The following is a 13,780-nucleotide window of genomic DNA, read 5'->3' on the forward strand; positions in this document are numbered from 1 at the left end:
GTGTTCCAAGAACTTTTTCCTCCTTCCCTTTGAAAATGAACATCTTTGATTCACAGACTATGAACATGGACCATGTCAGGTATATCGGTCGAGAGCCTGAGATGCAGCATGCACCGATCCAACGGTGCATACTGACACCATGAGAGACTGTTACGACGAATGAAGCCTGAAAATCATCATGGACTAAACGTTCATTCACTCAACAAACCCAGAGGAATGGTCCATAGACTAAGGGAATAATACCTGTATGCACATGTGTGCGTATACATGTGTACACACATATATGTGTGTCTGAAACAAGAAACTGGTTGTACCCAAAAGAAATGGTTGTATCTGGTCATGACATAAATGGTGTGGAATAAGGGGTGGATAATGTCCTGGTTTTGGTCAGGATGGAGTTAATTTCATTTGTAGCAGCGGATGGAATGCTGTGTTTGAGAGTTAAAATAAAAGCAGTGCTGATAACTCCCTGATGTTTTTAGTTGCTGTCAGACAGTCAAGGACTTTCACAGCTCTTCATGAGAAAGGAGGGGCGAAGCCAGGACAGGTGCCCAAACTGGCCAAAGAGAGTATTCCGCGCCAATTACGTCCTGCCCAGGATATCGGGGGCTGACGGGAGGAAGAGAGGGGCGGCTCCGGGACACGCGGTTCTTGGGGGACAGTCGGGTTCCGGGACGGCTCTGGGTGGCACGGCCTGAGTTGTGTGGTTCGGTGAGAAACTGCATTGTGTATCAACAGCTTCATATATTTTTGCTCTAAAGTCCTGTTAGCATTGTTACATTGTATCTTTCTGTTATCTTAGTAAACTATCCTTATCCCAACCCACGGGCCTTTTAGTTTCTTGGTTTTGGGGTTATTTGCCCCTTCCTTTTCCCTTCCTTTACCTCTCACCCCCTCTTTCCTCTTCCCATGCTCTTTTCCTTTAAGGAGCAGGTAGCTACCCTAGGAAACCTAGAAATCTCTATAGAGAATTATTTATTTATTTGATATATTGTGCAAATAGTTTTATGTTGCTTTATGTTTAACTTTATGTTGTTGTTGTCGTCTTGTGTTGCTATGTTATTTGCACCTGCTTTTGTAGCGGTAGATCATCACCAGCAGTCCAGAGAAGCTGCATTCTGTCATCCCAATAAACAGCACCATTCACTAATCTAGTCACCATAAATTCCTAATTGAACACAACCAAGCTCCTTGAGCCTAGCCAGGCTAGTTCATTGAATGTGACTAGACTGCATGGGCAGCTTACACTATTTGTGAACCTGCAATTGTGATAGTTTGGTTGCATGACCCAACTTACAGTGCAAAATTGGCACTCAGACTCCTAGCTGCCCCAACCCCACTGACATCAGAGGACAGGCTGGAACACAAGGAGGTTTATTCTCTGCCAAATTCTTTTACTTGTTTAACACAACATTGTCGTATTAAGTTCTTGTGAATATTTTTATAATAAATGGTGAGTAATGGCACCAAGAGATACAAACTGAGAAAGGTGATAAAATTAAAGAAATACATTCTTGTCTCTATGAAAGACTGACAGTATTACAAAGTGAAGGATTAGATATGAAAAATACCATTTCTAAAACTGTACCAGTCTTCTAGTAGGCTAAAAAAACCCCAAAACCAACCCAACCACCACCAAAAACAAAGCTCTTCACCAAAACAACTAAAAAAACCCCCTGGTATTGGCAGGGGATGAGGAATTAACTAATACTTGGTTTTAGCCAAGGAATAATTTTTAAATTAAAACAGAGTTACACATTTACTTTCAAAATTCCTACCTTAACAGATGTTTCAGGAAGGTAATGGGGATTTCTCAGCTTAGTTGTAATATAGAGACGAAATTCAGGAGCATACTCAATAATGGAATCTCCAAGACAAATGCACAGAGTCCCTGACTGCTTAAATGTCTGTTTGAGCAACACTGGCTCTAGGATAGGATCAAGTTCTTCTCCAATATTCTCCAGTAGCACTTCAAAGTAACATAAGAATTAGTAGGACTTTCTTGGCATTCATAATACAGATTGACTGTTCTTTAAATATATATTTTATATATGTATTTTACAGCCTGCAAAAAATAACATTTTTAATCTAGCAATATATAGAGATAAGGTTAATGACCAAAATATTAATCAAAGATATGTACCTTTAACTTTTTTCTAATAAATATATCAATTTGCAAAAAAGCAACTAAAATGCTATCACTGCTTAGAAAAGTAGTTTAAAGCTACCATATTTAAAAAGGGAAATAAGAAGAAATTAAATGCCACAGAAATAACTTTGAGTAACCAAGTCTGCTTCGATTTTCACTGTAAGCATATGAGGCTGTCAAAATCCAGAAAGAAATCATAAAGAATAAATAAAATTTTTTGTACTTGTAGTCCAGTTACACATTGAAAAATAGTTGGAGTTGTAACTATGAGTTTCCTTACTTTTCATTCTATTTGAGGGTAATTAGACTACTTGCAGTAGAGATACTACAGAGAATACAAGAATCATTAATTATCACAGCCTAGAAATCTGGTATTTATACTCTTGAAAAGCCAAATAAAAACATTATGTTTCAGAAATAAAATTACTGTAACAAAACCAAATACATTTAAATTCTCATACAGCAATTAAAAGATACAATTTTATCTGAGCATAACAATTATATTGTGCTAAGAAGTATATTATAACCTGGAGTGAGGACTTCAATTACTATAGTACTAATTTGATTTAAAATGGGGGAGGGGGGGAGCGGGAAGGGAATGTTTCCCTTAGCTATGTGAACATTTGAGACTCACTGTTTTCATTTTTTAGCTAATTGTGCCCCCTCCAGGTTCTTCTGTAACTGACACTTTCATTAGTCATTAACCTACCAGGACTGCCAAACTGAATGCAATTTTCCAGTGTTGTAACGAATTGAGGGTCGGTGAGTTTGATTATATGCACATTATTAGCTTTTTCCATGTTTTTTATCCATTTATTTGCTTGACCTTGGGGGTCTATCATCAGAGGCCATCTTCTTGCATTACTGAAAGGAAAACCACAAACTTTCAAAATCAAAATATAAGGTCTTCAAAGGTCCAGCTCAAAGTACAACTTAAGGCAATTTATTCCCTGTTGTCATTAAAATGAAAGCACATAGGTATGAAATCATAACAGGCACATACTCAGGCATAATCCTTGATAAATTTAGCTGGATATAAATGAATCTCTAAATTCCTCTTTCAAAGTACTTCCTCTTACAAAGGAAGAATGAGACCTTTGAACAATTTTACTACAGTTGTATGCAGTGAGCATTTTCAGGTGAAAATGGATGGAATTTTCCACTGAAGAGACATTTTAGAGCTAGTATAAAAGGATCCAAAGGTATCTATCTTGTAATCCCTCATCCTTAAGCAGCAATGGACATGAAGAACTATCTGGAAAAACTGATTCAAAAATAAAACATGCAATGTAAGTGTGCCTGCATATCTGTATTCTTATTTTTCTTAAAAATACTAAATGAATGCAATTAAGCAAGAATCTAATTTTTGTCTGATCTTCAAATATAACTTTTCTTAGAAAAAGCAGTGCTTTATCAAAAGTTTCCATAAATTTTCAATAGAAACTGGCAAGCCTTGAATTAGATGAAAGTACAGAGCAAGTGGTTGAGGATATAGTATGACACATATAGTATAAGGGATATATAGCCAGGTGATTTTAACAGTAAAATGACACAAAGTGATCCAGAAATTGTAAACTGTAAAATGAACACAGTAAACTTACATGTTAAGTACATTCTGAACCACACAATATTTATATAATTTGTTCATAATAATTTTGCTTGTTCTTACCTTTAAAACAGGAATTTAAGACTTGAGAAAAACCTCAGCCAAAACCTACAGTAAGAATTTATTGCCCTAGTTACTGCAAAGTTTCATTCACATATCCCATTTCAGACTCACTCCATAACAGTCATGAAATACTTCAGAATGAATAACTGAAGAGTACTTCTCTAATAACAGACAAACACACATAGCTTTCATTAACAATAAAACCTTTCTTCATTTATGGGAATGCATAAGCAGTCACTGTGTATGTTTGCAAATTATCCTTAAATAGTTTTCTAATTCTGTTTTGTAACAAAACTGATTAAAAGCTTGAGTTTTATGATTCCAGGGGTCATAATGTAAAATTAATCTAGCCATAAATTCATAACTAGAGGTGTAATATATATCATCAATTTGAAGTAGGTTCAATCTCACATTTCAAAATTAAAAGCTATCATGATTTAGTTTTAAAATGCTAATCATCTTTCCGTTAGTTCAAAGAGAATTTTGATCAAAGCTTTACAAAAGTGAAGTGTTAGGATGTACTATAGGAGTGTTGAATTCATTAACATTTGTAAGATGTTTAGCCTGTGTGCTTGAATTATTAATCCAGTAATAACTTTTTTTAAAAGTTACATATACAATCATAATCCAGCACATATCCTTTAATTTCAACAAGTAGTTTTACTTCCAGAAGTACAATTAATGCCAATTTTTAAAGTCAAATGAAAAATATGTCGATGTTCTTGAGCTAGTGCATTATTTCTGTCTTATCTTTTTCCTTTTGCACTTTGACACCTATCCAGGTGCCAAAGCTGAGATATTATCCACTTATCTATGCTTTCAATGGTTAACCCTATAATATTCCAGTTACATGCAAAAACTTAACATTCACTCTACAGTATAAAAGTATTCATTCACCAGTGCTATATAAAATTAGATTCCTCAAACAGTGAGAAGAATAGCAAAAATAAGATTTATATTAAAAACTACATGGGTAGTATACCATAAAAAGGATGCATAAATATTAGATACACATTATCATAGACTTGACAACCATTAACCTGGCTATGGAAAAGAATTCTAAGAATTATTTGTTCATCATACAGAAAGAGAACGGACAGACATGAACTAAATGGGTAGTAATCACAAACAGAAAACTAGTTAAAGCAACATTGCTCCGCAATCAGGTCAGCTGTGCTAAGACCAAAACCTAAAAGCTACATGTCAGTAGCAAGGCATTAGCCAGCATACTGGACAGAACTGAGAAGTTCTGTGCTTACAGTTGTAACAAACACAAGTCCAAATGAAATCTTAACTGCTTATGCAAGGACACAAAGCTTGCCCTCTTTAACAAAACTGCTGCCACTGCCGTACGCATTCCGTCATCAGTAGGCACATTAATCTAAAGCTAATCACTAGTGAGCTGTAGATATTTCTAGATGTTAAAACATTAATGTGGTTGGTTCCCATGCTAAACATTGTCATACAAATCACTGATGCTTGCACTGATTTTGACATTGATATATACCATATGAACTCTGCCCAGACAAACATAATTTTCATCACTGATATGAGACACAGATGTGCATCTATTGGAACACCACATAAGAATGTAGCATCTTCTAAACAGTGAAAGGCAATAACATTAGTTCATGGTATTCATATTTTCTTTCTGTGAGGAATATTGAGATTTCAGAATTTGTTTCACTTTCCAAATAAGAACGTCTTTAAATATGCAGAATTATATAAATATTTTAGATCAAATCGAAGTACTTTATTTGGATGTAGCTTAAGATAGTTACAGAATGGAAAATTTAAAAACAAAAAGGGGATTTCAAAATGAAAAAGCAATACTTTACTTACCAGTACTTTCCTCAAATTGTGTTAAGATTACTGTCGTACTAACTACATAACAATCAGAAACTACAATTGCAATAGCCAAGCTTTTAACTACGAATAGTATTTAGTAAATTCCAGTGCTCCAAAAATGAAATGAAGTTTTTGCTATGAATTCACACTTTTAACATTTGTTTGATGCTAAGATGACTTTGTGGTGTCCCATTCATAATGTGTACTAAAGAGACACTTTAAAATGTCTACACTAAAATTAAGTTCATTTAGCTTTTGTCTAGGAATATGCAGGGTTGATGTGCTCTAGCACAGATCCTGTGACTGACTAGCCTGTATGAAACATTCATAGTTAGGGGAATGTGTCTCTAAATAAAACAGACTCCAAATTATCAGTATAGAGACACCTTTTCATCTTTCATCAAATATCTAACTCCCAACAGCCTCAAGTGAAAAATACAAGATAAAATACAAGAAACAGAGGAAAAAACTGGCAAAGGCATATGGTCAGGATCATCTGTAAGAAAGGAGACTAAAAATTCTCTCCATTCTAACTTCTGGCCTACAGTAGAAGATACACATGGATCTTTTTTCTGTTTTATTACTGTGCCCTGGAAAAATAAAGATTCAGTACATCAGTGTACAAACGACACTTCCAAAATGTCAGGGCTTTACACACTGAAGACGTTACAAGCCTGAATCCTAAAGTCTCCTACCAGTTGGCAGCAGAAACCACTTACAGGAAAGTAATTAAGACATTATCTACAGTACATCTAGTGCCATTTTAGGGAAAAAGTGTGTGAGAATAACAGAAAGATTAACAAAATAATCTCCAGTACCTCTGCAGAAACACCTTTATAGCAACTCATGTCAGCATATTTCTTGAAAATTCAAGAGCTTTATCTTTTTAAAAGATAATTACTCTGTCTCTACTGATCATAGTACAAGAGTAGTATATAAATTCTATTTCTGAAGTATTTCAGGATGTCTTAAATTGAATCCAATGTGCAGCATGTTTTAAAAAAAAAACCCAAACAATAAGGGGAGAGGCTTGGAAGGTATCAGTATAGCAATCCATAGGAGAAAAAGGAGAGGAGTGAATTCACAGATTTAAAAACTTTATAAGGTTAAAAAGGATTATTAGTGTTTCTTATAAATTAAAAAATTAAACTAATGTTATAATTCTGGTTGTTTAACTGGATATACTGTAGAAAACTAACTACAAAAATCATGGAAAGCATGTTGCAAGGAGCTGTTTAATCCAAACTACTCCTTGCCATTTTTCTTCTTTTATTTTTTTACTTACGAGATAATGATGCCATTATCAACAGAAAACGTATCAGAAGGTAGTCCAGCAATATTCCAAGCTCTGATCTCCACTGGTTCTCCCAAGGTATTTGTTAAGGAAAAATCATCAGAACAAGGAATGTTTTTTGTTTTACACAGCAATGCCCACTCTTTAGTTTGTGTCTAGATAAGAAGAAAACAAATAATATCTGAAGTTCTGTCTATTCACAAATTTTAAAACTATTAAAAAATGTATTTTTCAACCCATTTCCCATAACAGCTGCTACATACAAGATCACTGTATCTTCAAATAGAAAGAAACACATCTTTCTATATAAAATGCATGAAATATCTCTAAAAATGCATTTTATATGATTTCTATATATGCAACAAGTTGAACTGGTCAGAGCCTTGATATGATCTTACTTACAATTTCATCAGTAGCCTCCTATACTATGAGTGTAGAATAAATACACATATCCTAACTTAAAAAAAAAATAAATTTGAAATCTTCATTACTTAACTCTCAGGACACACATTATGCGTGCTTATCTGGATTTAACCAAACCTAAAAACTTAACAATTATTTAGAGTTGCTTTTCACCATTCTCTGTGTCATCTAACTCACAACAATTGTGTAAACAGTGAAGACACAAAAAAACATGTCAACAAAAAAAAAGCATTTTCCACTAGGAAAAATGCTTCCAAATTTGGAAAATTTATAGAAATAACACACATTCATATTAAAGGCATAATTTTTTACAAAAGCTATGGCTAAGGTCAAAGAAATACGGTGTAGCCAGCAAAGCCTCAAACAAAAGAACACAGAAATGTAGGGTTAAAGGAAACACACTAAGGGCTAGAGATATTTACAGTCATACAGATCTCTCTGCCTTTTATGAAAGTCATCTGCAACTGTATATGCATTTGCTCAGAATACAGTTCAGCACCCCTAAATATATTTCACCATGAGTACTCTGACATACTCAGATGCAATGTTATACAGGATGCAGGTTATATGCCTATAAGAGAACACTTTTTCAAAATTTTTCAATTTGGAATTGTAAAAACTGCAAAATATTTAATGCTATAAATAATCACACCACAAAATTTCAGTCTATGAAGTTTAAAATCAGTTACATCACAACATGGACATAATGAAGAAAGTAATTGAAAGAACAGTACAAAACTTTCTAAAGAAAAATTGGTAAAGGAAGTATATTGAATGAAAACTGGAATAAAGATTATATCCAAATTCTGTGTTAAAATGTACTTAGACATTAATTTCTTTGACTGAATTCAATGGCAGGTTTTGGTGTTCAAAACCTTTCAAAGTCAGTAATTTTGACATCCAAAATTTGTTATACCCAAAATCAGCTTACATTTTTAAAAAATCTTCTTGTATTCAAAATTTCTGTTTACTTCACTAAGAGTTACAGGCACAAATCTGCTGTTATTGAGCTATACAGTAGAACAAAGTAGGATGTACTTTACAGTAGGACAAAAAATTTCTCCCACATCTTATAAACAAAACTGAAAATCCTACAATACAGTTCAAGTTTCACTTATGAATTCTATTAAAGAATAAAAAATATAAACTTTATAGTAGAAGAAAAATTAATAAAACTTGGACACATTACTTGTCTGTAGCTGGATGTAAAGGCACCTAGGTAAGCTACTATTCCTGATGAAAGAAGTATATCTCCTGTCAAATTGATGTACCGCCTTCCCATCTCCAAAGCAGTCTCATGCCAGCGAGTTTTCTCACCCCCAAGGCCACCAATCAGTTGTTCTGCTCGCTCTAGTTTTTTGCTGCATAAGTGAACCTCAGAATAAAAAAACCCTGCTGATTAGATTACGTGATCACTTTAAAGGCAGCTTGTAAATATTAACGGCATTCAAGGATTGTTTTCCCATGCAGATGTTTTCTTAACTAACTTCATCACACAGAAAGAGAACATTATCTTCTTTTAATGGAAATGTTTAAAGAACAACAAAAAAAATCTCAATACCAGCACAATAAAGTCCATTCGGTTCAATTTTCATCCAAGCAAAGGAAGAAGAACAGTATAAAACATGTCTCAAGAGAAACAAACAGACCCTAAAAAGATCACCGTGTCATGGAAATAGGTACATTCTTTTTTACCAAAAATAATCCTTATAAAAACATAATCTGCATTTCTGTTGTCAGTTTTTAACTAAACCATCTTTCTACGCATCTTTATAATCTAAAAATAAAAAAGAGAAAGATTCAACAGGAATTTCATCCAGTTCTTTTACAATTCTTTACTATCTATTAGAGACACATTTAAGCCACGGGAAAACTATGCCGACTCTTGCTGTTTCTATGCTCTTTCTCTCTCTCTCTTCTAGCAACCATAGCAGCCACTTTATACCACAGTAACAAACTGCTTATGAAGTTCATCCCTCCCTTCTACTTCCAAACCATATCAGGATGCTGAGGAACCACACAAAGAGATGACTTTAACTATAGACAAGAGTTAAGACTATTTCATATTCTGATACTATTTTTGTAAATAAAGCTCAAGATGATGTACTACAAATGTAAAAAAAAAAAAAAAAAACAACATATAAAAGTTGACTATTTCTTCACCCACAACAGTTATTTAACAGTTCAGGTACAGCATTTACCAAAAGCTTTCTCAAAATTGAATTAGCACAGAAGACTTAAATAAACTTTCAAAGCTTTAAATGTAATGACTTGCAAGCTAATGGATGAATCAAACAATAATTGAAAATTTATCTCCTCACAAGAAAGCAGATATGAGTGAGGATCTAGAGAAGGATATCAGTTGGTAAATTCATAACATCTACATTTCCTATTATTTTCAAGCATTTATTCCCCATGCTTTGCTCATTTATAATTTCAAGATCACAAAAAAAAAGATACTTATCTAAAAACATGGCTTGTTCAATATATTGGAAGTTAAAAGGAAAAACATCATTTGACAGAGAAGCAAATTTTAAATAACTTTTCTGGATATCATTAAAACAGTATTTCATCTTTTGCATCATATACCTGATTTTCCAAATCAGCCTTCTCCTGTTTCTTGGAATCCAGCGTATTTTGGAGTACAGCCAATTTATCTTGAACCTCCCGCAGGGCTTCTTGTTTTTTTCTTAAACCATCCACAGCAATCTTTAATTTTGCTTCAGCTTCATTCAACTTTAGCTTTTTAGGTGCAACGTTTTTTGTCACTCTAAACAAAGTCAAAGAATAAATTAAATATCTGAAAAAATTCACCCTCACACCACAGTTATTATTAAAAAATTGAACACCAGCAACTCATGCAATTTTCCATTTCATCATCTGATATTTGAAGATAATTAATTTTTACTTAATCACTTGTTTCTGTGCTGAAACTGATTTAAACAGTTTTTGTATTTTTGTCTGTAATAACAGGTGACAATTAAAAGCAAAAAGAGTTGTGCTTCCAAATTGTATCCCATCTGATCACAATTTGGAATCCATTTTGGATTTTTGCCATTAGAAACACACAAATAATCAGATGTATTAAGTAACAGCTGCAGACACTGTACACACACATGCAGCCAACTGTGACACAAAATTAAGAAAAAAATAAATAAAATTAACACATCCTAAGATCTATTTTTTAGTTTTGAAGATTTCAATCTTTTCAAGAGAGATTTTTGCAAGCATATTGAAGGTGGCATAAAACTGAGAACATCTTTTCAAAAACAGCAAGCAAAAAATATGCTAGAATATCGCTATACTCAACTGAAACAGTATTTCACAAGTATTAGCCTTATAATTGATGAATTCCTTATCATACTGGTGTAAGTTGCAGATCTTCTTTAAAGTCCACCTTTTTCATTTTCTCTCAAACAATTGATACTTGTAATGTTAAAAGTTGTTCTTACAACAACTTAACCCAGTATGCATTTACTAATCTTTTAGTCAAGTAACACAGTATCTTCTGAAATGAGAAGCACTGCCATGGCTCAGCTTTCCAATTATAAGCTGACCTTAGCCAACCAGTGCTGATTTATTGTTAAACATGAGTTTCACATGTTTTAAGCTAGGAAATACCCTTCAAAAAATGCCATACTTCTCCAGTGCATCACCTATAATGTGTAACAAAAAATATATTCTTTGGGCTTGATATGACTATCAGAAACTTGCAAAGGCCTTTCAATAATGCCTCTATTTTGTGTAACACTATAAAACAAAGTTAACTTTATTTGCTAACAGCGGAGATTGTTGCTTCCATACCTTCTTACAAAAATTCAGAACTGAAAATCAGGCTCTACACCTTACCATCAGGTATCTTACATGAATGAATCTTTACAACGGCTTGGCTGCAAAGCTTCCCACTAGTAAAAAAAGTAATTTCACTTTATTTCGCATCACAGTGATCTCTCTAATCAAATTTACTTTGACCTTTTTTAGTTTATACCTACTTACGCATCATAAAACTCCATGGCTATGACCCATTTGCATAGACCCTCTGCTGCTGTGGAAGCATTTCGAATCTTGTCTGGTACAAACTCAGGATTTGTAAGATACTGTTTTCTTATGATAGCCATGTAAGCTGGGGGAATGTTATCCTTGTCATATTCATGCAGAGACTGAAGAAATCGTATGTCACCCAGAAGTCTCTTAGCAGGACCCCAGAAGTCCTCAATTTTTTTTCCAGAACCTGTTGGATCTGGAATCCTATCTGCTTTGATGCCTTTAAGGATGCATATAGCTTCCATTACAAGCTTGACACCAGCAGGAGGACTCTTCATGGATTTAACCACTGTAATATCCTTGAAATAATAATTCAAAAAAACACACCTTTAGTGCTCTGAACGTAAGTGGATTGATCCTTATGTCAAGAAAATATTTTTTCCACATACATTTGCTACTCTCATACTTGACATTTTAAATTATCTCAAGTTCTTAGCACAAGTCTGCAAAGTCCATACATACATATCTTCTTTTTGCAAAATTTTTATTTCATTCTTTTCCACTCTTTCTTTTCCTTTAAGGTGATACACAGGTTAAACTAAAAGTGACATATTAACAAAAAAATCTGAAATCTAGTCAACAATAAGTTTAGAGGAGACAAAAAAAAATCTTAGCTATATTTCATTGTCAGTTGTACTTATTCTGTTCTTTATTCAGCAATGGGTATTGAACCTCATTTCAGACATTCCAGCGCTATATTCTTTGACCCTTCAAGTTCAGGCTCTAACACAACACTTCCAAGCTTACCGGGTCACATCAGCAGTGGATTAATAGATTTAAGATAACAAAATAAAGGCTACATTCAACCCAGAACTACAGATCTATGCTCTCACAGTACAGAAAACAAATCAGTTAGTATTCTGGTCAGTTATTAAGCTCCCAGAGTGAGCTGAATGAGGGAAGAGGCAGCTATCAGAAAGAGAAGTATTGGGTAAGAAGTTCTGCCATTGTAAGGAATACCAGAAATTGAACAAGCAAACTTTTGAATGCAAATATAATAAGAATATCACAGATTGGAAGAGACCTCTAGAAGTCTAATCCAACCTCCGGGACAAGCAGATTCATGTAGGGCATATCACGCAGGCATGAATACAGGCAAGTCTCCAGAGAGGGAGACTCCATGTTGCAGTTTTGTGAGGCTGTGCTACTGAGATGGTTTCTTTAAGCAGCAGTTAGTTTTCTGCCAGCCTAAACTATAAACAACGAGCAATTCAAGGCCAAAGTCATGGCCTGAGAGATAGTCAAGCACCTCTGAGAATCACATAAAGGAGAAAACAAGCCAGAAGCAGCTGCATTTTGCCACCAGAGAAGGGAGCGAGAAGATGTAATGAGCTGTGCAGACACCAAGGCCGGGAAAGGGCAGGGGAGGAGGCGGCCCATGTGCCAGAGAGAAAGATGCCCCTGCAGGCCGTGGAGAAACCCATGGAAAAGGCAGAGACCCCACCTGCAGCCCGTGGAGGGGCTCCACACTGGATGGAGCAGGTGGAGACATGGAGGAGATGCTGTGACCCTATGCTGGAACAAGCCGCTGCCAGCACTTGCAGCCATGGAGAGAAACAAAGACATATGGAAGACACTGTGACCCTACATTGGAACAAACCCCTGCCAGCACTTGCAGTCCATGGAGAGAAACAGAGACACAGAGACGAGTGAGAGAGAGATTTGCACCAGAATAGGTTTGCTGGGGGATGCTGGTAATGCCACAGAGGACTGGGACTGAGAGACATTGTGATTTATGACTGCCCGCCATAGTAGTGACCCACACCAGGGCAGCTGGTGAATAGATAAAGCCCTGGGGAAAGGATTCATGTTGGAGAAGTTCATGGAGGACTGTCTCCTGTGGGTGAGACCCTATGGTGCAGCAGGGGGAGGGTGTGGAATGAATGCCCACCTACCCCCCACAGCCAAGAGGGAAACCAACTTGCAAGGGACTGACGGAAGACCCCATCTCCCAGTCCCTGCCCCACCCCCGTACTGCGAGCAGAGGGAAAGAAGGGAGCAAAATCCTGACTAAAGTCTGCTAAGAAGGGAGTCAGGGGGGAGGGAAGTGTTTTAAGATCTGGTTAGGTTTGTTTTAAGATCTGGTGGTGCTCTCAACTCCAGTTTCTTCACTGTTCGTTGTAGTTGTAGTGTAGTGTAATAAAGTAGTTTGTCTCTTCTTCACTGTGTGTTAAGTCTGTTTTGCCCATGTGGTTGATGACAGAATGATCTCTACCTGTCCTTATTTTGACTTCTGAGCCTCTTAATATATATATTTTCTCCCCTGTCCAAATAAGGGGAGTAATAGACTGACTTTGGTGGACGTCTGGCCCCAGCCAGGGCAAAACCACAATACTCCACAACATACAAAAGA

At 35.4% G+C, this 13,780-nt stretch overlaps 1 protein-coding gene across 1 annotated transcript in view; it reads right to left on the reverse strand.

The window, feature by feature from the left end:
- DNAH7 (dynein axonemal heavy chain 7) overlaps window positions 1-13,780 on the reverse strand; it is a gene marked incomplete at its 5' end in the record, with an annotated part of 105,095 nt that overhangs the window by 28,971 nt on the left and 62,344 nt on the right. The window contains 6 exons of the mRNA XM_084264583.1: window positions 1,779-1,969; window positions 2,859-3,013; window positions 6,952-7,115; window positions 8,573-8,758; window positions 9,973-10,153; window positions 11,380-11,726. Of these exons, the coding sequence (XP_084120709.1) occupies window positions 1,779-1,969; window positions 2,859-3,013; window positions 6,952-7,115; window positions 8,573-8,758; window positions 9,973-10,153; window positions 11,380-11,726 (1,224 nt within the window). The remainder of the gene's footprint in view (window positions 1-1,778; window positions 1,970-2,858; window positions 3,014-6,951; window positions 7,116-8,572; window positions 8,759-9,972; window positions 10,154-11,379; window positions 11,727-13,780) is intronic.

Source organism: Gallinula chloropus (genome assembly GCF_964237585.1).
Source record: "Gallinula chloropus genome assembly, chromosome: 5".
NCBI lineage: Eukaryota > Metazoa > Chordata > Aves > Gruiformes > Rallidae > Gallinula > Gallinula chloropus.